General features: G+C 39.1%; 1 protein-coding gene across 1 annotated transcript in view; it reads left to right on the top strand.

Moving 5' to 3' along the window:
• The window catches only part of luzp2 (leucine zipper protein 2), a 257,615-nt gene extending 231,517 nt beyond the window's left edge, over nt 1–26,098 (top strand). The window contains exons 10-12 of the mRNA XM_049598772.1: nt 5,929–6,033; nt 12,498–12,572; nt 25,335–26,098. Coding sequence (XP_049454729.1) covers nt 5,929–6,033; nt 12,498–12,572; nt 25,335–25,442 — 288 coding nt within the window. The 3' untranslated portion in view covers nt 25,443–26,098. The remainder of the gene's footprint in view (nt 1–5,928; nt 6,034–12,497; nt 12,573–25,334) is intronic.
• Nucleotides 26,099–26,827: the final 729 nt, after the last annotated feature.

Here is a 26,827-nt window from a genome sequence, read left to right as displayed (position 1 = left end):
CTTTCTGATGATAAAATGTGCTTAAATCATAAAACACAGAATTCCGAAAAATTAAAAATAGAGGACGCGATTTCAGAAAAATTAAACCTGACTTCATAGGGCCCTTCTTATGGAGACAAAGAGCATGTTCAATGCCCTCCCTCTTCCATTGCTGTACTGTAAAATGTTGCTGCTTCTGACGGATGCTGTCAAAAGTCAGGAAATAATGCATGAAGTGTTTGCCCAAAAGCGGCCACTTCCTCAAGTAAAGCCAATTCCACTGAACCTGCCTAAAAAGATGTTGTTTCAGCTGACAAAGTAAGAATGCAGTTTGACAGTGACAGGTTAAGATTGCTTGTGTTCATCTTGCTTTATGCTCTCAAGAGACCACTTTTGACCCAGTTAGGGAAGGTACTATGTACCAGCCTGGTGCAGAACACTGGCTGCACAAGACATACGGAGCTACTTTTGGAGAGATATGTGCCGTGCAAACTCAGTTTATCTTTTACTGTTTGGTGTCTACACAACAATATGTGGGAGACAGCAGGGAAAAAATACAGTATCTGGTCCAAACAACATTTCTTTAGTTTTGTGTTATACTGCTCAGTTATTTCAAAATGATCGTGTCTGGAAACGGACTAAAAAAGGAGCGATTGTAGGAAAAGTCAAGGATGTAAATTTTCTGCACTGCTTGTAAATGTCGACATATTTCAGATTAGACGTCAATTGACAGGTTGGCCTTTCTTGTGTTGAATTTTGGTCTCAACGCCCACATGAGCCACTGGTCTATAGGTCATCAGTACAGTTAGCTTGTACAGATTGTTCCAAGTATCTAGACTTTTTGATTGGCTTGTTGCTGGAATAATGAGAAGTATGTACCTCACTGAGGGAGAAAACTTGAGCCGACCCTAAATAATGTGAATATTCCCTATGCATGAGGGTCAAGTAGGAGGCACTCACTGTATTCAGGGCCTTGAGCAGAAAAAAATATCCTCCACACTCAGTTATTGACAGGGATCTTCTCCGAACTACACTGTCAGGGAGCCTGCCGGCAGGGTTATTGTGCACTTCTTTGCAGTTTTGTGGATGCAAAAATCAGAAACATTTCCATCATACACTAATTGTGGCAGTGCTGTTCTCAATAATGACTACTGTCATGACAAACAAGATTTGGAAAAAACAGCCTCAACTACTGTTTATAATGGCAACACAACAACTGGCACAGAGTTGAGGCTCATTTATAATCCTGTTACATATGAAAATAGATATGTCTGTTTCAAATGTTGTAAACGTCACTGCCCTCATATTTCATTTCATTTCATTTATTTATTTGTTCCAACCTAGACAAAGTACAACAACAGTGCAACCCTCAATTTACACCCTCCTTGGTCAGAAAGGAGCAGGAAGAAGAAAACGTATTATACCTGCCCCCTACTCTAAGCTAATATAATCAAATAATGGACGATTTGTCTGTTTCCATTACACATGATTTCTGTAACAAGCTACAACATGAATTAAGACAGCACTGAAACAAATTACAGCAACTTTGAGACACAGCTCCGTGAATGTGAGTGATGACAACAACTCAGTGAATATGCATGATGTCATCATCAGTGTTGATGTCACCAGTACTATAACACAATTAATCATAGAAAATAAAATAATGAAAAGGTGGGAAACCTTTTTAAATGCGTAATTTACCCGACAGCTTCATACTGACTTATTATTCTGTCTTTATACATTTTTTTAAACTGAAAACTATTTAAACAACCCTTTAAATCATTTGGTAAAGAATTCCATAATTTAATGCCGATAACTGAGACACACATCTGTTTCCATGTGTCCTTTATGAAGACAAAGATACAGCCAATTAGGGCTGTCCCCGATTAAGAATTTTCCTAATCAACCAATAGTCGTCATTTAGGGCCATTAGTCGACTAGTCGTCTGCATGTTTCTGATATTAATTTAATGATTAAATGATATATTTTGGTGGTTTGAGTTGAAGGTGTGAGAAAGAATAGTATCAGTAACATTGTTAACACTGTGCTGCATTACAGAGAAATACAAAACCGTACCAATGAACCTTCATTAATATAAGCCTATATTTTATCTCCAAGTGCACGTCACACACTGAGCGAGCCGCCTGTTAATGACGCTGTGGGCTAATGGGCATGTAGCTACTTCCATGTTTCAGATGATACGTCATGTTTGTAGTCGACTAATGAAGATGAGTTTACATATCACCTTGGGTTCGTCCTTCACCTTCTCAAAATGATCCCACACTTTGGATTTCCTGCCCGACATGTTATTAACTAGCCTGTGGAATAACCGCAGGCACCAGCCCTGGAAATGAACCTGACTCCTGTCTGACTGCTGAGCGTGGACACTTCCTGTGTCTGTCCTTTCACATTAAATTCCCACATGGTCCAGTCATATAGGTTTTGATTTATTTTGACAAGGTGCAGATCCTAATAGAGTGTCCCCTTTTTTTCCTCTGTTTTTCTGTGACTTAGCGACCAATGAATTCTTGCTGACTAATGACCTTTCTGGTCGACTATTAGGAGGCAGCCCTATAGGCAATAGATGGCACTAGAGAGCAGAGTTACAAGTATTATACAACGAAAAAGGCGATAGTAGAGGATGTCATAATATTGCACTTTGAAACAGAGGGCGCATTGTAGTGGTGGTCTGTGCAGCCATTATATATATCCCAACATGTGGATGGAGAATTCTTGTCACTATTTCCTCTACATATTACCATATTGTTATATATTACCAATTTGCTTCACCATCATTAAAATGTTTTCGTCATCTCCTACTGTAGTTTTTTGCTTTAGCTAAGCTACACTGCCCCCACGATTCCGGTGGCACGGCTTTGTTTGTCCATATCCGTAAGCTTTCAGAAAACATGCACATGGATAAAATGAACGCAAAGTACTGACAGGGGGCTCAGTCTGTCTCCATATCTAATGTTGAGCATAAATGAACCCTCTCCTTGCTGCCATGAACAAAAAAACAATGGATGAATGATGTAATTATCAAGCTATAAACAGTTTAACACAAACTTTTCTGATGAATTCATGGTTTGAAATATTCTGATAAAATATATATGATTCTATCTTACTGCCAGCAAATGTACATAAGTGACAAATGCTCTTACCGTAGTTCAGAAACATTATGCAGAACAGGTTAGGGATTTGATTTCAGCCACTTGAAGAGTTTATTTCAACAATAAGAAACAAGAATATATACTGTCTACGTTATACACCCACTCAGGGGTCTTAGACTGACTGTAGCTAACCATCACTCATCAGTATTCCAATATTGTCTAGTATGCGGTAGAAAAGAGTTCACAGAAGCCTGACGTGTAACCCTCCTGAAATCTATAGTTTTTATTTACTATTTTTTAGGCCTGTAGCATAGAGCATTTCTTACTGATTCAAAGCACCTCAGCCTCGCCAGAGCCACGCTTCTTCATACGGACATCATTTCAGGTGGTAGTGATATAGATCACTCTACATACTCCAGAGAGAACCTTTTCATCTCTGGCTGTCCATCTTGTTTTCCTCCCACTGCCTTGACATCGCTTTGGCAGTTTTTGCAGTGGGTCACTTCACTGAAGCATCATTGTCCAGAATATGCAGCTCTCACAGTTGTAAATTGTAACTCTACCTCCCAGACTTCTGCTTACTGTTCACTGAGAGCTGACCTGGGCATGTTTACACAGACATTAAAGGTCCACTGTGTAGGATGTAGGGGGATATAGAGACAGAAATGGAATATAACATGATAAGTATGTTTCCTATAGTGTGTAATCACCTGAAAATAAGAATCCTAGTGTTTTCTGTACCTTAGAGGGAGTCATTTATATCTACTTAGGGAGTGTGTCCTTGTCTACAGAGGTCACCATGTTGCGCTGCCACGGTTCTACTGTAGCCCAAAGCGGCTTTAGATGAGGCCATTTGTGTTTTCATGTTGGCCACTGTACTTAGCAGCCCCTCCATGATGAGAGTGTCAGAAAGAGACAGACTTTTTTTTAAAAATATGAAACTGTTTATTCAGTGTTTCAACCAGTTCAAATCAATTGGAATCATTGGAAAGTTTAACACCAAATATCATCAAAATCAGCTTCTTCCAACATGGAAAAAATCAGGTGACAAAAAAATTTCCAATCTAATTATTCGACTTTGGTGAAATGTCATGTGAAGTTTACATAAAGGAAATACATTTTTAGCCAAGCTAGCAGCACTGCGGTGCTGATCTGTCTGACTCTTGGTCGGTCTGCCTCATTAAACCAGACTGAAATATCTCCACATATACTGGATGGATTGCCATGAAAGTTTGGCGAGACAGTCATGCCCCTCCTGCAGATAAATTGTAATTAAGGGTGGGGGGGCAAATTTGATTCTTAGGTGCATTCTGATTATTAGCAGCATGAGATAATCAGCATTAGGGATGGGCAATATCGAATTTTTTGCCAGTGTCCAGTACGCTGATAACCGAAACTGATACACACATTTTTTTCCCTACCTAATTTTAGTGATGCATGCTGTTATTGTGATGGCCCACCAGCAGATGGCTTTTCAATGTATGTAATATTCATTCACTGTGCAAAATAAGAAAAAATTGACTCATACAGATGATGTACCAATATTATCAGCGGGTCGGTTGATACCGATAACATGCCGATATTATGGAGCATCCCTAATTAGCATTGATTCACAAATGTCAATAATATATTTCTTAAATGTTACTTAATAATGTGATGTTGACAGAGCAAAAAAAGAACTCAATGATGAGGGTAGTGCAGGACTCGGACAGTCTTAAGCTCGCACACACGCTTGAGTTAACTTGTAATTGATCTTCACAAAAGCCAGCAGTTACAAACGTGTTAATTTAATGTCTAAATTATTTTATTTGAAAGACAGGAAGTAAATTGTGACTTTCTACAACATCACCCAGAGAGCAACAGTAACAGAGCGGAGCAGCAAACAGACCAAATACGACCAGCTGACCAACACACTGCAGCACTACGAAACTTCAACCAACACTGTGGTGTAGAAAATAACTCTAAACTCATTGTGTTTGAAAAATATTGCACATTTCTGATGCTGTCAGTAGCGTAGTTAGCTCGTTTCCTATCATACATGAATGTCACTGTCCCACTGAGCCCTGTTCAAACTGTCAAATTCTATATGGTAAAAAAAAAAGAAATATTCATACTGAACAGCTAAATCTGATTCGACTGCTATAATTTTGAGTCACGTACAGCCCTAATGTTAACACTCTAAAATAAGATGGTTTACATTATACATGCTTAATATCTGCATGTTAGCATGCTGACACTGTGCTAAGCGCAGCCTCACACAGCAGCTAGCATGGCTGCAGATCTTGGTTTCAAATATAACTAACAAAACACAACTCTGTGGTCACTACTCGTCGTCGTCGTCATCATCATCATCATCACTGTGGCTATTAATTTTTGATGAGAATTATTTTACATGTTTTAAGCCTGATTTGTGACTGAGTTTAGAAACAGTTGGTGTGGTGGTGTGCATGTGGAGTCTGGCTTCTAACTACAGTTGTTCAAATTGAAAAACTATTTGTGCAGAAATATTAAATATTAAGAAAAGTTTTTGATCTTGGTACTGGATATGTGACGACTGAATATTACTGTGTTCACCTCCAAGCCTTGGTATTTCAATAATTCTCTTTTTAGTTTGTCAGCACTCTGTTTCTTTTGCCCTTCTGGCAGCCTGTTCTGAAATAGTCATACCAGCCATGATTAATTTACCACAAATAAATAAGCTGAATGAGTTTAAATGAACGAGTATAAATTAAACAGACATAAACCTTTAAATCAGAACTGTTTACTTTACAACAACAACAAGCCATATACTCTTTATGTTTAACCCTATGTTGAAATGTTCTCCTTTTTTTCTCAACAGGATATCTCCAAAGTTCAGAGAATTGTTACGGCCAGTAAATCACCCGTGAACATTGGAGTAATGAGGAGAGAGAGTGGCGGAGTTAAAGACTGCCAGATGGAAAAGGTGAGCCTTTAGAGTGGCCTGTGTGACCCGAGGGCCTGAATCCATGAGGTTCATCTGTTCACTGAATTCATGCTCAAGTGTCTCATCAGAAATTGGACAAGCCACTTTGACTCTGAGTGTCTTTATTATGTTCATTAATTGGAAAATGTTACATAAGGACTGCAACAAGTTTCAGCCTGATGTTACTTTCTTTAGTTTTCATCTAGTCCAACTTTTACACTTATCATTTCTTCTTTTCTTATTGAACACTACCAAAGGATTCCAATTTCCTCTGTGGCATATCCATAGGCAGACTATGGTAGAAAGTACGGCTAAAACTAAGTTGATTAATTGATTAGTCAATCCATAAAGAAATAATCAGCAACTGTTTTGAGAATTGCTTATTTAACAGCCCAGTGCCCAGAATAAATGTTGTCATTGCACGTTTCTGCAAACCACAGGTATGTTACATGTGTACATTATTGAAACTAAGCGGCAACCTCGAGTGCTGAAAAATAAAGCCAATGCAGAATAGTGGTGGAAATCACCAGAGGATCCACAATATGATATTATCACGACACTTGAGTTGTCAAGTCATGATATGCTATGTATTGTGATAAAATATATTGCACTTTATTACAATTAATTACCTTTTTCAACTATTAATTATGTCCCAAAGGTTTTATTCTGTTCATTTCACTTTACTTTTTGCAGCCAAGTGTATCTAGTGGACTGAGAAAGCAATTTATTATATTATTCTACTAGGCTACCTAAGGTTTAATTTCTATTAGTAATATTAACAATTTAAATAATAAAAAAATTATAATATTGTGATACTATGCTGTAGTGCTCATGCCAATGTGCCAAAAACTGAAGTTCCTGGAATGGCCACTTTGGGCTGGTTCCAATACAGAGTAAAGCTCCACCCTCTCGTCCAAACATGGTCACTGCTGGCTCAAAAAAAAAAAAACCAAGACGGCAACAGCTGAAATGCTGAACTCAGTCCAGAAACCAATGGGTGATGTCACAGTAGCTACATCCATTATTTTATACAGTATATGTTTGAAACTTTAGGCTTCTTTACACTTCAACAATGCAGTCATTAACATGTGGTTAAGTTTGGGCACAAAAAAACACTTCATTATAGTTTAGAAAAGATATTTTTGCTTAAAAATTCCAGTTCAGTCAGGAACACTTTAGTCAAAGAAAACTTTATTTCCATTTGCAGTAATATATTTGGTGGTATGGCTCTGTTCTGAGGCCTCCCTGCCTTAGGCTTTCCACAAGGCGCGTGGAAAAGCAGACCACACCTCTCTGCCCCTCTGCTTGCCTCATGGAAAGCCCAAGGCAAAGAGAGCAAAACTCTCTGCCCCTCCACATGTAAATGAGGAAAGCCTGAGGCAGAGAGAGCAAACATCTCTGCCCTTCCATGCGCCTACATGGAAAGCCTAAGGCAGGGAGAGCAGCAGCAAAGACCCCCTGGGAACAGAACAGAGCACCATCAATGGCAAAAAGAAATTACACTGAGTCAGTCAGACACAACATGAAAAGGAGGAGCTGGGGTGGAGGTAGGTTGCAAAGCAGCTTGTAGAGGAAGCAGCAACAGTAGGCAGGTCAGAGCAGTTTAAATAGGGCACCCCGAATGAGATCAGCTGATGTAGCTGTGATATGAGCTGAGCTTGACATCGCTTCCTGCTGGAACTAACGCTATGCTCAATTTTTGGTGCGATCATCACAATCCTCCCTGGAAACACAGCAATGTCTTGCTTAATTTAAAAAAAAAAAAAAGAAGAATAAGCTTTTTGGGCTTTTTGTACACTATCCACTGTGGAATCACAGTGACAGGTTGTTAAAAAATGTTTGGCGGCTAAAAGTAGCTGGAAATGCAGCAATGATTCACTAAAATACATCTGGTAATCTACTGCATCACTTTAGAAACACTGATATGATACATGTGACACGTGCACAAGTATTGTATCTGTGGTTTGAAGAAACGTACAATGCCAACATTTTCTTTTGGTGAGTGGGCTGCAATTAAGCTATATTTCAAGAAAGACTGGTAAATCTCTCCATTATCTGCTCTCAAAATGCAAAAAAGTCTGCTTTTTTTCTATTTTATGTCACAGTAAATTAAACAGTTTTAATAATAAAAAGCTCTGGGTACAAACTTCAAAAAATTGCTGAGGTCATGTGACCTCATTAAGCACATTTGTTTCATTAAAGCCGAACTACAGAATAACATGCATTGTTCAAAGCCTGGAGTGTGCCACAGGGAATGATTATACCATAGAAATAATTATTTATGGATTATTTTGACAGTGTTCTGGAGTTGACATGATGAAAATTGGGTATACTAATAATCTATCACTTGTCTAAGTAAATCCTCAAACACTGCCGAGGTCCAGCTTCTTAGATGTGAGAATTTGCTGCTTTTCTTTTGTCTTTGCAACCTGAACATCTCTGGGTTTGTACTGCTGGTCAGATAAAACAAGCAATTTGGGAAAAGTCCCCTGCAGCTGTGAGAGCTTGTAAATGTTTTTTTGATTAATTAATTAATTATTTTGTTTTCAGATCAATCAATAATGAACTTAACTGTTTGTCGCAGCCTTAAATCTCCCAGCAAACTGCAGAGGCATGGGGCAGTACTGTAGTTGCAGTGAAGATAACATTTGCACATTCACACCAACATCAAAGAGCTTTTCACTCACAGCTGCACTTGCTCAGTGCAAACATACACTGAGTTTTACACTGAGGATCTTAGAACATTTGAGGGAGCTGAGTGCCTTGCTGGCACTTTCAAAGCAGTTATTGAGGGAGGAAAGAGAGAAGCAGTCACTGACCTCTTCTATTCAGATTTTTTTCTGGAGGACTTTGGTACCTTATAGTCACAGACTTGCCTCTCTAAGATCCAGGCGGTGTGAGCAGTCAGTTATCAGGAAGGCTCTGTCAAAACCAACAGGATATGAAGAAAGCAGGGGGAGGTGAACAGGGTCCATAAGGACTTCTGACAAGTGGCTATCAAGAACTATTACAGATATAAGTTGATCGACCACTGGAGACAGGGCAGTATGGAGACATGCCACCCAGTGAGGAAATTACCCTTTGCGCAAACCGTGTCAAAGAGATTGTTCTTTAATGGAGTTGTGCCAAAAACAATGTTCACTGGTGTCCCATAATTGATTGTATAATTTTGGCAGGGTTGTTAAAAAAAAAAAAAAATCCTGCAGCGAGAGGGAGAAACATTCTGATACAGATAAGAGGAGACATATTTGAAACAGAGACTCAGATATTGTGTTTGCTCGTGAACACCGTCACATCTCCCCCTGTCCTCCTCCTCCTGTAGGCTGGGAGGAAATGAGGAGAGACAGTTTGTATCAGCGTGTATAGCTCGCAGTCTACGCTTCAGTTTCAAAATGAAATGTGATAGGTTTGCTGCACTAGTGTTTCCCTTTCCAATATATTAAGGGGGCGTCCCACCCCACCTACAGTACCTCCTGCCTCACCTAACTGACAAGGAACTGTTTTCATTAAGGGTTTTTTTTTAGAATAAGTTAAGAAATAGATATTAAGAAATAAACTTTACAAATAATGTTAGAGTGATCACGAACAGTTCAAGTATTGTATTTCTGAATGGTGTTAGTATTTTAGTAGGCCCAGATCACACAAAGTATTTTGCAGGGTGCAAAACTCAAGGCATACTGCACTGCATTTATTTTTTAAAAATTGAATGCCACTATTAAAAAAAATGCTTGCTGCACCTTTTTATTGTTGCCAGGCAACCACCCAATCACCTCCTTACACTATCCTTCCTGTGCAATCAATCCACCGTCTATATATATATATTTATTATTATTTCTTAATTTATTTTAATTTAATTCACAGTAATTAGTATCTAGTTACTAAAATGTTGAGGCAGAGAGTACTTGATGTAGTTCTGGTTGAGGGTGAGAGGCTGTCAGCAAGTAGTTTATTGGACACAGGGAAACAGAGATCTGTGTGGGTACGTGAGACCATAAAAAAGAGGGTGGATCACGGGGAGTATCACCAGTTGGTCCAGGAGCTTCGCCTCCACAATGGCCATTTCAAGTACTGCACTTTTACACTTCCATGCCGGCTGTTTCCTGTTGGGACCGTGGTAACTGTGGTTTGCAAAGTTGTATAGCTCTGGGTATCCAGCAACTGCTACCACCAGTTTGTCCTCCATTGTTTACCAACTGTAAACTTGTTGTCATGACCACCACAGAAGCCCCTCCTCTCAAATCATCTGACTGGAAAATTGGATAAAAGCGGAGATGACGAGGTGCCCTTTTCCACTCTCGCGTTGGAGTTTTTTCAACTCGAGGAGCGACAGATGGGTCCAGTAACCACCGACTTTCACCTGGGACACCGGTGTTTCCTTCCTGTTTGAATGTAAAACCAAAACTGTACAGATTTAGTGCTTTTATTTTGAAAGAGACTGTATGCAAACTGTACATTTCCTGTGAAAACGGAAGTGTAGTTTGAAAACAGACAATGCATGTAACAGGCTGAAGTTGACACGGCGTCCCAGAACATCAACAACCAATGCACCCAGGGTACCTTGGACGTTATATCTCGACATAGCAAGTCCATTATCAAACGTCAATATGTGACAAGGTCAGAGTGAGAATGTGTTGCCCATTAAGCCTTCTGCTATCATGGGGAGTACCACCAGTTGGTCCAGTAGCTTCGCCTCCTGCTCCTGATGGCTGTTTTCTGTTAGGATGTGGTAACTGTGGTTTGTAAAGTTGTATAGCTCTGGGTATCCAACAAACACTACCACCAGTTTCTCCTCTATTGTTTACCAACTGTAAACTTGTTGTCATGACCACCACAGAAGCCCCTCCTCTCAAATGATCTGACTGGAAAATTGGATGAAAGCAGAGATGATGAGATGCCCTTTTCCCCTCTGAGTTGAAGTTTTTTCAACTCGAGGAGTTCACAGCACTTTGGCAAAAACGCCAGACACCCAAAGTGCAGAAATGTGAGGTGCCTAGCAACGCAAAAACAGTGAGCAAAAATCCGCCTCCAGCTGCTAAAACACTTTCTGTGTGATCAAGACCTTATAATGTTAACCTTTGAAAGACTAGTATCTCGACATAGCAAGTCCATGACATGTCAGAGTGACTATATCTTGCCCCTTTAGCCTTCTGATACCTTAAATGGGGATAAACTGATTTAATCATGCAGCTCTGGATCACGTCCCGATAGTGAAACAAGTCATTTTGCGAGGGTTGTTACACCAAAAAAAAAATCTATCTATTGATTACCAAAAAATCTTTATGGTAAATGCACTGAAACAGCCCAGGATACACATGTGACTTCATAAAACAGTGTTAACACAGAGTATATACAAAATACATTTATGGAAATCAGATAAAGTGGAATGTATTCACAGAAGTGTTGAAAATACTTACTTCTATATTTGATTTTGGGTTCACTTCACCACCTCTTCAAGACAGTTGGTCTTAGGGGAAACATTTTTAATATACTGTAAAATGAATTAGGCTGGAGATTATGTCACAGGGGTTTGACACATCCAGGCATTCACCTTCATTCGTCACTCATCCCACATGCGGATTGAGGCATCCAAATATCTTTGTGTACAGCAGGTGATTCCAGCAAGTAATTCACAATTTCTGTAAGAAGATTAGAGAGGAGAAGTTAATAGACTCTGTAGTGGCCGTGTTTCATCCTGTATGAAACTTTGTTTGGGCCATAACAAGCAGTGAAGGCAAAATGATTTCCATGGGCACAAAATGGCTTCAAGTGCATCACAGCAGGGAAATGATTGACACCGCTTGTAGCCATATGTGCCATTCTGAAAGAGAATAATAGCACATCCTGTAGGGCTGCAGCTGCTGATTAATTTCTGTATTGATTATTTTATGACTGATTGTTTAGTCTATAAAATGTCAGAAAATGATGATAAATGCTTGTTTCAGGTTCTGAGAGCCAGAGGTGACATCTTCAAATTGCTTGTCTGTTTTTGTCTGACCAGCAGTTTAAACCAATTTACCACAATACTGTAAAAACCCGAGAAAAGCAGCAGATCTTCACTAGAACCACCAAATGTTAGACATTTTATATCTGTTAAATTACTTTACAATTATCTGTTATTCATTTATCAGGTTTGTTGTCGATTAATTTACTGTGAAATGTCTGATAAATAATTAATCTAACAGTTTAATTACTAGAAATCTGTAATACTAATACATGTAAACAACTTAACTAAATTACTGTCATAAGTCAAGTGAGAAAATTAATTAGATAATTGTGTGGTTGTAGAAAAAGTCAATGAAACTTCTGGTAGCTTTCTGGTGAAAATCAAAAAGGCATATTAATGTCATTGATGCTGGTCGATTTATCTTGTGTTTTCACTGAATACACACAGCTGGGGAGCTGACAAAACTTCCCAGCATGCACTCTCTACACAGCACTGAGATGTTTTCCCTCTACTCCTATAGACCGGGGGCGACTGCTTCCAGAATCAGACGGAGGAAACAGCCCCAGAAAGTAAAAAGCTACCAGAGCCACAGCAGGTGAGCTTCACTCTAATTTATATAATAACAGACATTTTAGAGTTTACGCTTCCTGCTGCAGTGAAGTGTTCTTCTTCCCCACAGAAAATGACAAATTAGCAAATCAGGGGAAATGTGGTTCAGGATAAGTCTTGTATTTTTCTATATTTTATTCATTGTCAAAAAAAATCCCATTAAAAACCAAAATCAACAATAACTGCATTTACATGCACACTAATATTCCAATATTACTCCGAACATGACAATATATGTAATTTGATGCAGGTCATATAAACACCGGGTTCTGTCCAGTAATCCCCAATTGACCTTTCGCTAAGCCCCGCCGCTTTGTGAGCAAGCATGGAGCCCACACTGTAACTAACTGCACTCCCTGAAGAAATATCATCATGTTTTAGGAAAAATGACAGCGTGATTCCAGAGAGAAGCAGACAGAGGGGTCTACAGTCTGTGTTTGAAGGATATATCCAGGATGTCAAACTGACTCAGCAGCAACAACAGGTTAAAAAGACAATGATAGTTAGAAGCTAAAGCTGAACTATAGGCTACAGATCACAGTGTAAAAGTGAACCACCACATCACTGCTGATCGCCACACAAGACAATGAATATAAAGGGAAACTTTGCTGATATTGAACCAGCTGTGTGGCATCGCAGTGTGTGCAGATGAACAGTGTTTGGCTTCACCCCCGTGCTGCTGCCGGCAGCTGGACCTCCATCACCGGAAAGGCTGGGATCTCCATGGGAAGTCAAACAACGTTCATCTGTGCACAGTGCGATGACACACAGCTGGTTGAGTATCAGCAAAGTTCCCCTGCTTCCCTTCACTGGTTCCTGTACAGCAGGGTTGCTCTTTGTTTCACTATTATAATCATTAAAAAGCAAAAGCAGCATGTGTATACATTCAGTAGGCTATATCTTCAGTAGCTAGCTAGCTAACCCTACACTTTTCAGGGTTTGATTTTGGTTTTGGAACAGGGAAGAAAGCTATATCTTTTTCCAACCTCTCCAGGTAACGAGTATCATTAATACACGACTTGCCCCAGGCACAACATTTAGCTCCAAATCCACAACATCAGCCTGAAAATGAAGGAAATCTGAGACGACTGCATTAGAGTCAGTGGAGCACAGCTGTGTTGATGTCGGACCCTGGTCTGAGCTGGTCCCGTGCTACGTTATGATTGGCCAGTCTGCGTCTGGGGGCGGGACTTAGTGAAGGGTCAATACAGATTTTTACTGCAGTTTGCAACACATTGCCTCTTGCCTGTTTACAGTCACGTCAACAGCTTTGTAGGAATATTGTCTTTTTGGGAATAAGGTCAAAAAACTGAATATTTCGTGCATGTAAACAATGTGTCACTGTGTTAGTCCATCTCAGAGAACTTTATTACCTTCCTACTCTTTCTGAAGTACTGAGCCTAAAGTCCATTTGTTCTTAATCAAGATTTACATTTTTTTAAATTTGGTCACAAATGTATTTTTAAAAAAGACTCCGTAATTTCAGCCTAGTCACCAAAAGACAACGTTGGCAATGTATATTTCTGCAAACCACGAAAATGTTACTTTTGTACGTTTCATACAAACATTCATTCCAGACAGACAAAGACGGTTGTTGTTGCTGCTTTTCCAGCAGCTTTTTAGCCGTGCATCACTGCCACAAAAAGCGGTTGTTTTTGACTGAGACATCACTGTGTGCTGTTGTCTGTAAGTGGTCAATGACGTCCAACCCACCAAATCATAAAGAATGCAGTGATGAGTATGTGACTTTGCGTTTTTAATAAAACGTAGAGATGCGTGGTACCCCGGATCAAGGCTACGTAAAATGGAGGAGGTCGCATGCATATGTCATAATAATCAATCACAGACAGAAAAGTAGCCTTCACAAGTTTTTTTTTTCGTAGCACTGAAAGTAAAACAAGACTTTTTCTAAAATAAAAGCCAATCTTCACTTTAAGCTTCCTCACTAGAGCAGCAATATGTACATTAAATGAAAGCTTGTCATCTATCCATCTACCCATGTAGGTGCATGAGGACACTCCAGGGGCGAAAATCCCATTTCATAGTTGAGGGGGACAATAAACTGTAAAATTTTAGAGAATAATTCCAGGGGGGGGGGGGACAAGGAAAAAAAGTTGTAGCCTGTCTTTTATACAACATCTTTTACCGCAATTTGACGCTTTAATCTTCTCTCTATCTCTCCAACAGGCAGGCATAGGACCTTTCTTAGCACTGGCTGAGTCCACCTGCACATGTCCAGATTTGAAACAAAATGATTGAAATCAAATTAACATGTACACAACGACAACAGTCAGGTGCGCCGTGCTGTCCAAGGTGCTGAGTGTGTCTGGAGCAGAGGAGGTGTCTGTCTCCCCGTGCACAGTAGTGTGAATATTTATGCTATTAAGTAAACGGAGAAAACATGTCTCTCATTGTGTAATAGCAGCAAAACAATAAGGCTTCATTCATCAAAGGCCGAAACTCGATCTCTCTCCTTCTCATGTGTGTGGAATGGATCCTTCTCTCTGGCTGGCTGCAGAAGCAAACCGTTTTGTTTGGGGTTTTTTTTTTTTCGTTTTTTTACTGGCAGTGAGATAAACATTTCCTGCAATTAAACTGGTTTATAAACAGTGTGCTGTGAGATCTGCCGCTGCGCACCTCAAAACCGTGCGTAATAATCACGCGTAATGGCCACTCCTCGTCAGTTACACTGCACGTCTGTCATGTTTGTCTCACTGACAGGTGGAGAGCCTACAGATATTAACTACCAGCCACTCCGTCACTGACTGCTCTTGTCCTGTCCTCTCCCTCTTCTTTCTCTCCTGTCCTCTCTGACTATCACTAAACTCTGGCTTTTGAACAATGCAGGAGAAATGTTGCAGACAGTTTATATTATCAGCCTGGGCCTGGGGCTTGTTGAAACAGTAAATGGGATGGGTTGTAACTTGTGTAAGTTAAACTGTATCTGCGAGTGTACATCTTACCCCGCGCGATGTGGGCAGCCGGGTCCAGCCACACGCTGCAACTTCTACCAAGTACTAACGGCTGCTAGCCCCGCCCGTTGGAAAGAGTGTGGGATATACCACTACTAGGAATGGGAGGGGGGGAGTAAATCTTTTAAGATTTAAATAGCACATTATTGCGCGATTATAATGAGCACTGCTTACATTGTGCTTTTAATAAATACTACTGCATTGTTCAAAAATTATTAATTGTGTCTCAAATTATTCTAGGGGGGTACAGCTTTATTGAAGGGGGAGTCATGTCCCCCCGTCCCCCCCGGGATTTCCGCCCCTGGGACACTCATTCAATAGATTAACCATCAGAAGTGAATATGCTAGGGGTGTCAGTAGCGTAGTGGATAGTGCTGGCGCCCCATGTACAGACAGTAGTGTTGCACGGTATACCGGTACTAAAATAGTACCGCGGTACTAGAGTATTCCAAATGGTACTATACTGCATTTGGAAAATACCGGTACTTTGAAATTGATTCAATTTATTAATTTATTTAATTCATTTATGCACACAAACGCCTTTCTTGTTCCTACTGGAGCACAGATTGCGCAAGTGGTGTGTATGACAACTTCCTGCCAGGACAGTGCCACAAGAAGCAGGTATTTTAGGCCAAAGCATGATCTTTGCTCGCCATAATCAAGTTGTTTTTGTTCCTTTCATCTCACCCACTACATAATAATGTGCAAATGTAACATATCTGTGGTTTGCAGAAATGTAAAATCCCAACATTTATTCTGGGGATTGGTTGGTAATTTCCTAAAGCAGCCAAGCAGTGTATTTCTTAGAAAATGTTAATCTACCAGGAGTAGTAGTGCATTTGTTGGAGTCTATTTTCAGCTGTGGTTTAATGAGTATTAACGGCACCGTCTATGATGTGGATTGGAAACTAAAAATAAACGACAGTGCGTGGGTTCATGGTAATGAAAGAACATGTCAGCCGGTGCAAAATGGTGGCTAGTTGATGTGTTTTTTAATAGTTTTTGGACAACAATGGAGATCTATGGCACAAAGGAATAAACTGCCACACGGAATTACTTGTTAGTGGATCAAGTCGTTGTTGGTTTTGGTCTTTTAAATAAATAATTTGCCTTTTCATGTGAAATTTTGACAACAAGAGAGCTATTTATAGCTGTTTTAAAAATAAATTGTTGCATTACACAACAATCTCATGATCAAATTGTGAAAACTGTAGCATGACACGCATGTTTTAAAGGACTTCACAGATAGAAAGATTAAATAGATGAAAGCAGCTCAGAGTGACCACAGTGACTGACAACTAACAACCTGATCATGATTCAACTCAGTATGCAACAAAGTACGACACAAAGAAGTGAAACAAAGCACAGCTAATGATACAGCGTGATGGAGAGAAACACAACGCCCACACAACAATCCTAAAAGGAGGCACCCACCAATGTCACCTATAGTACGTGATATTCAGCACTCTGCCAAAGCCGATGCTCAACCGCCTCCTTCATCATATTATTGAATTGAGTCACACCTGTTTGGTGGTGGCAGATGGTACAACAAAACAATGCATCTCATTTCAATGCAGTGCAATACTGTGTAACTGAGCAACTGTCTTGCATTGCAAGTGGCAGCGAACCATTTTTAGACCCTCACACTATTTGCACAAGAATATTTCCAAAGAGATCTCAACAAATGGGCAGATTTGACTTCACTTGTTTGTGTTGGGCTGCAGAGATATTCACTGAGTCTGACAGTTGCTTTTTATGTAATACAACAGTGGCCTGTGTCACAGCTTTACAAGATAATGGTGATTGTATTCTGGTTTGGATTCAATGTAGTGAAACAGTTTGACATATGTTACTGAAGTCAAAAGCAGCTCATTCCCAGAGGCTGCTCTGGAGCAACCCAAGATGCAAGACAAAAAAATTACATAAATAAAAAAGATGCTCCTAAAATTGGTGCTCCTAAAATTTTTAGTAGGGAGCACCAGAGCCACTGGTTGAAAAAATTAGTGTAGAGCCCTAAAAGATTATTTATATGATGCTGCATGTTTTAGTTTTGTAAGTATTACATTTGTTTAGGAGCAGTAGCAAACAAACAAGAAGCAATGACTTGTAACATCTCAGCTGGGTTAATGACTTTTCAGACATCTATGTTTTTTATAGTGTTAACTTTTTTATCTCATTAATTGGTAAATTCTCAGGTTGTGTTACAGCACTGAATCAACAATTGACTCTCTTCCTGCCGTCAGTCGGTATCCCTCATGCACAGCACTTACCATTCATGGTGTAGTAAACAATTTGATTACTAATGATTTGCAATCCGGTCTCTGTGGATCAATCTGCATTAACGTGCCCTCTATTCCTGTCACTACTCTACCTTCATTATGTGTTCTCATGTTCGATTTGTGAGACTGAGAACCTGAGTGGCGTCTCGCCTTATGGCGAGATGCTTTTGGAAGAAAAGGCTATTCTCGTAGTTTTGCAGCTGTTGTGTTTTTGTGCAACACAAAGAAGGGTTTAAATAACAACAATGCAACACCTGCACTTTTTAGGTGAAACATATTGTACAATAAGCCTCCGTGTATTCACTCAGTCTCATGCGGCAGACTGATCAGACAAAGAGGCTCGCACTGATGTGGCCCGAACATCGACAGGCTGACAGACCAACACCTCATGTAGCCACAGAGGAGTTTTCAGCCAGATTAACTATAATGTCAACAACACGGAGGAAAACAACATCGTTCTGGCCTGGTAAATACACTCGGCAGGCTTTAAGGCCACATCATGCAATCTAATCTGTATGACATGTATTCAAATGTCAGGTGTATGTGCTCGAGTCCATCATTAAGATTCTTTGAGAGTAAAGTTTTTTTCCTGTTTCTTCATAATACCTCAGCAAACCCTAGCATTCCTAAACAACAGAGCAGATCTCTGAAGCTCAGTGGCATCAGTGTTGTTTGTTTCTGACATTCCTGAATTCATTATTTAAAAAAAAAAAAAAAAAGGTACAAGCGGAAGCACACCAGCTGGAATATAAAAATCACAAAGGCTGAATGTGAGGAAAAGCTTAAAAAAAATAAATAAATAAATAAATAAACCCAGCTAGATATGCGATTGCTCAGATTCATCAATTATTAATTATTAGTCAAAATAATTTAAAACGCAATGGATAAGTATGTCAACACTTGATTCTGTACTTTTTAAGATTCTTAAAAATAGCTGAATTCTGTCTGCTGTGTTCGTTTTTTGATTTTACAATGAAGAGGGCTCAATATCCAAGAAAATGACAGAATTTGTATTTCATGTGGATGGGATTTGTTTTTCTGCCAACAAGGGATACACGATACATATTGGGACGATAATAGGAAATTCATGTCATCATTTGTTATTCCAATAATAAAATTATAGCTGATAAACAGAAACGATAGTACAAAAAAAGCCACATTGCTTTCATTGACTTAACTGGCACAGCATCTGATCCACCAATAAAAACAGATGAGAGAAGAGCTAGCGCAGCATGCTAACTGGAGAGCAAAATGCCAGTGTGGATGTTTCCCACAGTTTTAGAGGAAAACAACACGATTTAGCTGGGAGTCAGATGCAGCCCTGAAATACCGCCCCTGCAGCCGCTGCCTTACCGGCAAATGGGCAGTTCAACATCCACCAGTCTGGCTGCCATCTAGTTCCAGCTAACACAGCAGCAGCAGCAGCGGGGGTTAACAGTCCCAACAAACCACACCAGCACTGACAAGGCCCGACTTTCTCATTAAACCTGTTAACAGACAAACAACATGTAACGTTAGCCCTGTGTGCATGCGGGCATACTGCGGGGTGTGCTACTGTCTCGTGATAAACAGAGAGGGAGAGAGAGCTGATCAAGGAGGGGCTGAAAGAATCAAGACCCTGCATGCTGCTCCACAATAATATCAGAGTTTACCTATTTTAAATAGTAAAAAAATAAAATAGAAAATCAAGTTGTGGCTGGCCGTTACAACTAACCCTTTGAAACCTGAGCAAATTGGCTTAATGTCTTTCAAAAACATGGGAAGAAGGCAACGAGCAATGAAAGAAGAAATGACCCCAATAAAATTGCAAAAAATCAGTTAAGAAAATTAAAACAAGAAAATTAGAAAATTAATTTTTTTAAAAATTAAAACAAAAACAAACAAGGAAATGATCTAATTATGAGTTTAATTTCCCTCTAGCTATGTTTTGCATTTGTTTTTTTTTTTTAAATAATTTTCTAAATTGATTATTTTTTGTGATTTATGGGACATTTCTTACTAAGTTGCTCATTGCCTTTTCCCCATGTTTTCAAAGAAATCACACCAATTTGCTCAGAGTTCAGTGGTTTAAATCCTTGTGAAAGGTGTCTAACAGTAACACAAGAAAAATAATGTTTCTCTAGGTCTGAAAAATATCCATATTGCGTGTCCCTTTTGCTGACATATTATAATAATATATGTTATTATTTGTTTTCTGTTGAGGCACTACAAATGTAAATTAGCGTATAGCAAACTGTGGTGCAGCTAAGAAGCTGTGCGTTCTCCCTGTCAGATAAAAAAAGAAATAAAAACACAGCATCCTCCCTCTGCGGCACAGCCAGGTAGTGATTGAGTTAAGAAACACCATAAAATAGGGCGAGGCTGAGGGTAACCTCCTTATTATACCCACAGAGCAAGTGTCAACAGCCGGCATAGTCTTACAGAAATTGTATTTCTAAAGTTTTCTTTCTATCCGTACCTCTGAAAGACACAATGACAACCTAAGTCAAAATAAAGTCAATATTCTATGTTTGCAGCAGTAGTGAAAACACAGGTGTTGTTTTATTTTCAGATATATATTTTTTTAAATCAGTTTGACTGCTGACATTGGTAGTGCTGCCACTGACAAAGCTTTTGCAAGTTTTTCCCAAAATCCACCCTTGCACAAAAACTTTTGGATGTCCTTAAGGGAGTCTTAGCTGGTGATAAATAAGATACAAACAGAAAAAAGAAAATCCCAAACCCACATCAAAGTGGGCGGCAACTGAGGTTGGCAAGAAGCCACCAGAGTGCATTAAGTGAGAGATCGTTTGCCTGCAGATGGAAGTGAGAGTCATTGAGTGCCGAGTCACAGTCACTGAATCACTGTGTGTACTTAAAGGAAAACTTCACCCACAAAATGACCAGTTGTACATCAGTTAGTCGTGTCGTGCTACACTGACTTTGGGAGGAAATTTTCTTGCATGCCTCCTCAGAAAATGGTTAACGTATTGATTCACTGATTGACACACTATATTATATTTCTGTTTTTTTATTATTATTATTTTTTTACATCCTACTATACTTAAACGACATACTGCTATGACATTTTTCATGATATTTTTCACGACATACTATACTGTGACATTTTACATGATTTTTTCACGTCAAACTATACTATGCCGTTTTTCATTATTTTTTTTACGACACACTATATTTTGACATTTTTCATTATTTTTTTACGACACGCTATACTTTGACATTTTTCATGATTTTTTCACGACATACTATACTATGACATTTTTCTTTTTTTACGACATACTATACTATGCCGTTTTTCATGATTTTTTCACGACATACTATACTATGACATTTTTCTTTTTTTTTACGACATACTGTACTATGATGTTTTTCATGATTTTTTCACGTCAAACTATACTATGACGTTTTTCATGATTTTTTTTTACGACATACTATATTATGACATTTTTCATTATTTTTTTACGACACGCTTTACTTTGACATTTTACATGATTTTTTTCACGTCAGACTCTACTATGACGTTTTTCATGATTTTTTTCACGACATACTATACTATGACGTTTTTCATGATTTTTTTTACGACACACTATACTTTGACATTTTACATGATTTTTTCACGACATACTATACTATGACACTTTTCTTTTTTTTACGACATACTGTACTATGATGTTTTTCATGATTTTTTTAAAGACATACTATACTATGACATTTTTGTATGATATTTTTACATCACACTGCTATGACTTTTTTAATGACATGACGTTTTTCATGATTTGTTCACGTCATATGATACTATGACTTTTTTATGATATTGATACGTCATACTACTACTGAGTAGATTGGCACATAAAAAAAAGCTTGAAACTAAAAACCTACACCAAATTCATTAACTCTGTGACGCCCTCCAACTCTCTATTCAAGTCACCATCTGTCCAGTGTGAATGGGGACAGACGCTGAATTGCTTGCCCACGTCCACAGGTCTTATTAAATCAAAACTCAATCTAATGATTGAATACTATGCACAAATTTGTTCTGCTAACGTTTCATGAATGAGACCCAATGTGTGCATTTAAATTTCAGTCTCATTAATCCAGTCGTATGCTCATTACTTCCCAAACACATGCATATTCACTCAAAAAACAAACAAACTTAGTTTTGGAGTCTGGCTTTGGAGAGAGCAGGTAAGTTTCACTTTCAGTTTTACATTGTAATGTTTTAGTCAAAATGCATGTTTGGAAAGTACTGAGCACACGACTGGATAAATGAGACTTGGATTATACAGCACAAGTTGTGTGAGAGTTTGTTAACAGATGTTTTGATAAAGTTTTGTTGAACTTGGTCCCCACTCAATTAATAGATCAATATGTTCAGCGTTTTCTGTTGAGACATGCCAGAAAAATATAGTTTCCATCACAAATTCAAGGTAACACAGCACAAGTGATCGGCCATTTGCTGGTAGAAATATTCCTTTAAGTTTAAAATGTACTACTCCGTATGTTCTAATTACATACCAAATGAGAAATAATACATTGTGGTCAAACTCACAGTTACTGTTCAGAGTTCTTTAAGCTCTCCTGAAAGTGGTCTAATAAATGTCGAGGTGCATTTTGCCTCATTTTGTTTGTTTTGCTTGAAGCCAGGTGGTGGAACTATAACCCACTGCCATGCAGAGTGATGTGTAACTCAATAATTTGCAAGCAGCCAGCAAGCCTAAAGGCATTCTCCAAAGTGACATTGGTAAACACAAAACAGATGCTTTGCTTGGGGAATTGGTTCCTAGAGCTCATGTGCAGTGCTTAAACATGTCATTGCCAAAACTGACTTAAATTATTCAAAATACCAGAGAAAAAAAGCGTCCCATTAATGAAATACAGTGAGACCAATCATGTTGTCTTTAAAATGTGAGCAGGAATTTGTGAAAATAGCAGGATACCGGGAACACACACACACACTCTCTCTCTCTCTCTCTTAAACTGCACTGTGTTTGAATGTGCCACTCAACAGTAAACAGACTGTCAGTTGGTCTTCAAAGCTCTGAGAGCTGCTGCTTTTCCATCCCACCAGGTAGTTAATTGCATTTATTTCCAAGTGTAACTCATATTCTTGATAGCTGGAATGGAAACCAGCAGGACTCTGAGCTGTGTCCCAATCCACAAGTGCTACCCCCTTCGGAGTCAGCATTTCAAAAGCTAGAACATTACAACAGGTTGACAAGGCTGAAGTTACCATTAAATCTTAGCTATAAAAGGTAATTACACAACAGTAGTTATTTGCCTGATAAAACCAAGTATTGTTGCCATGTATACCAAACATTCTGTGGAAAAAGTCATCCATTCATTTTCCGTAACCACTTATCCTGTTGAGGGTCGCAGGGGGGCTGGAGCCTATCCCAGCTGACACTGGGTGAGAGGCAGGGTACACTCTGGACAGGTCAACAGACTATCACAGGGCTGACACACAGAGACAGACAACCATTCACACTCACATTCACACCTACGGACAATTTAGAGTCACCAATTAACCTTATCTGGGGGAAGCCAGAGAAAACCCACAATGACACGGAGAGAACATGCAAACTGGGAGCCCTCTTGCTGTGAGGCGACAATGCTAACCACTACACCACTGTGCTGTCTGTTAAAAACAACCAATTCAGTTTTGTTTATAAAGCCCAATATCACAGATCACAATTTGCCTCAGAGGGCTTTACAGCATACGACATCCCTCTGTCCTCGGACCCTCACAGCATAAGACATAAATAAAAATACAGATATTGTCTTTTAGTTCATGCTCCCAAATTACTTGGCCACATCATGATCCTATGGTGAATTTTCCACTCGTACCATTTGGCAGCCCAATTGCTTAAGAAAAAGTTGGTATTATATGTTTCTGCAAAACACAGATTTGTTTGTAAGTTTAGTACATGTCATGTTAACATTTCTAAATTGACTTAGTATAAGAGCTGACTTTGTGGTGGAGGGGATGGTGACACCTTGCTGAGTTTCCACCACTGGTTACTGGTAGTGCCACAATTTTTTTATTTTTTATTATTATTATTATTTTTTTTTAAATCAAGACTTGGCTGTGTTTCCTGCCAGGATGATGCCAGGAAAAGCAGGTTATTTTCACTGAGACATTGCTGTATTTCTTGTCTTGATTGTGCAACCACAGTTCTGTCTCCATGCATTTGCTACATTACACCCACACAGAGTCTGTTCCTACAGAATTCAAATGATGCCACTTAAAAAATACTGTCTATCAAATTATAAGCCAAAAAAAAATCCCAACACTCTTCTGGATCATTGCTTAAAAACAGACTTGCACCGATTTATCGGCAGTGCTCGGAATCGGGACGGTTTTCACGTGATCAGCCATGACCTGCGACCGGCCAGTCAGTCTAAAATATGCCGATTTAAAATGACGGTCAAATTCCCGGCGCACCGCATGATTGACATGTAACATCAGCAGCGTACACACACATGCGCAACTCACGGCTTGGACAAGGAAGTGAAATATGGGTGGCTTCTCACCTTAATCATTCACACCCACACATCAAAAGAGAGAAGGAGGAGAAAGTTGTTAATTGTCCGTGTTAAACTGAACTGCGGAGCTCTCACTGCTGCACTGTGCCGCTTGAAACTGACGAGGTGCGTGTCCGCACGCTTACTAGCGGGCACGTCCTGAAGACCTATGTGAATTTTCCACAGGAGATATTTTTACTTTTTTGTCTATTCAAGAAATTACCCACAAATGCTATACACCAAGAATTCTTAATTCATTTATCTTTGTTTTTATTTATGTATGCCTTTTTTTACTTATTTTAATACTGTACCTGAAGTTATATTTGAGCAAAAAGGAAAATGTTTCTTAACCTGTTTCACTGTTTGTGTTTGTTTGTTTGAGATGATTATTGAAAAGCTGGTTGTATCTTGGTTAAAATGTTCTAATAAAGCAAAGATAGAAAATACTGCAATATCTTGTGTGCTGTAAAGTGGTTTGAAAAAAATTAAATCGGCCAAAATCGGAATCGGCCCAAGAAATTGTAATCGGTGCAAGTCTACTTAAAAATATGTTTAAAAAGAAAGAAAGTTCCGTATGGGTCTGATAATTCATGTATTATATATTGTACGTATTCGTGTTTGCAGAAGCATACAATGCCAACATTTATTCTGGATATCAGGTTGTGTTTGGGGAGAATGGAAGGGTTCAGATTACTAGCATTTAGTCCGTCAAACACAACACCTTTATTTAGCTGCATCAACTAAAGTAGCCCCTAAAATAAGACAGAAGTTGTGTGGTGTTGAGAAGTGGGACTGAGAGAGGAATCAGACTGATTACAATGCCCAGGAGTAACCATCAATATTATCTTTAAATAACTTCCTCTGCATCCCAAAGATATATTTAGGAGCATTTCCTGCTCAGATTACAGACCACCACATGTCTACTGTGGAATATTATTGTGTCAGTCTAATTAAGAATCTTTATCTTCTCAACAGCAAAGGAGCCAAGCGCAGACTGGAAAATCCACCACAAAGCTCTCAGACGACAGCGAGGAGGCAGAGGGAGGCAGCAGCAAAAAGACAAAGCCGCATAAATACAACTGAGCGGACGGCGTATCATCCAAAATGCAGAGCTCCTGCATTGCCTGAAGGATCTTTCTAAGAGCACACACTTGCGCACTCTCACAAAAACATATGTGCGCCCACACACACACACACACACACACTCACATACACACGCAAACACACACACACACACACACACACTGAGCTACACATACGCATATCAGCATTGTTTGCAAAAGCTGAGACACTGGAATTGTCAACAAATTTCAAACTGTCATCTGCAAACCTCCATAGTAAAATGGCATGCATTCTAGAAATTCTTTTTAAAAAGGTAGCAATGGCACTGGTAACTTGTTTCATGATTGTTCATTTGTTGTTTACTTATCTGAGTTTTATTCTGAGTGAGGACACTGCTTTCTAAATGTGTGATCTTTCTAGAAAAATCCCTTTGCACTGGTGAGGTCTGACAATGTATCCTGTGATAAGTATATCAATTGACAAATAAAAAAAATACTACTACTACTACTATTACTACTACTACTACTACTACTACCCAACTTAGAATATTGTTTGTCACTCATTGTAGCAAGGTTAATTTACTCCTCCACATTTTGAAATATAGAGGCTCAAGTTGGCTGGCCAACTGTTCAACATTTAATATTTCAGCACTCTTTCTGCCTTTAACACTCCAGAGGCGAAGAGCCAAAGACTCACAATGGGTCGTCTCCCTGAGAATGTGCCATGCACTGAGTAGTAACTCCTAGCTACATGTATCTGTGTTCTCTGACCTTTCTGTGTCCTTTCAATAAACTGTAATTTTCAGTAAATGTGTGAAGAATAAATGGTTATTCGTGGGAAAGAAATGAGTGAGTATGTTTGTGATCAACAGAGGGAAGGCTTGCACGGTGCAAAGAGCAATCAGGATTTATGCAATGTGAATATTAATTACTCCTCGAGCACTACAAGAGGAGCTTGCCGAGGAAGTGCTGACACATCCGAGGTCGGAAGAAAATTTGTATTTTCCGCCAGAGAAATTACTCATCAAATCATTTTTAAACATTGACTTTGTTGAATAAATCTGATACAAATGAGGAAGGTCGCAGCGTGACCTTTTGTGTCTTAGCTGTCCAAAACGCAAATACAGCCTCTTCTTGGTGAATATTTCCGGATATTCTGTGACCTGGATGACTACAAATCTTTATCCTTGAGTTGTAGAAACTGAGATTAATTTGTCAGTGTATAATTTCTATGGTTTAATAAAGTGTTACAGTACCTGAGCACTGAAAGCCACTAAATGTGCTGCTTCTGTACATTGCTGTATAAAGGTGACACCAACCAACTTTTAATTTGTTATTCAGTAATGCAAAATGTATCCACTAAAGATTATTTTCATAATCAGTTAATCTGCTGATCTTTTTTGTCCC

This window comes from Epinephelus fuscoguttatus, linkage group LG2 (assembly GCF_011397635.1).
Source record: "Epinephelus fuscoguttatus linkage group LG2, E.fuscoguttatus.final_Chr_v1".
NCBI classification, from domain to species: Eukaryota; Metazoa; Chordata; class Actinopteri; order Perciformes; family Serranidae; genus Epinephelus; species Epinephelus fuscoguttatus.
The sequence above is the reverse complement of the archived record's forward strand: the minus strand, read 5'-3'. Positions and strand labels throughout refer to the sequence as shown.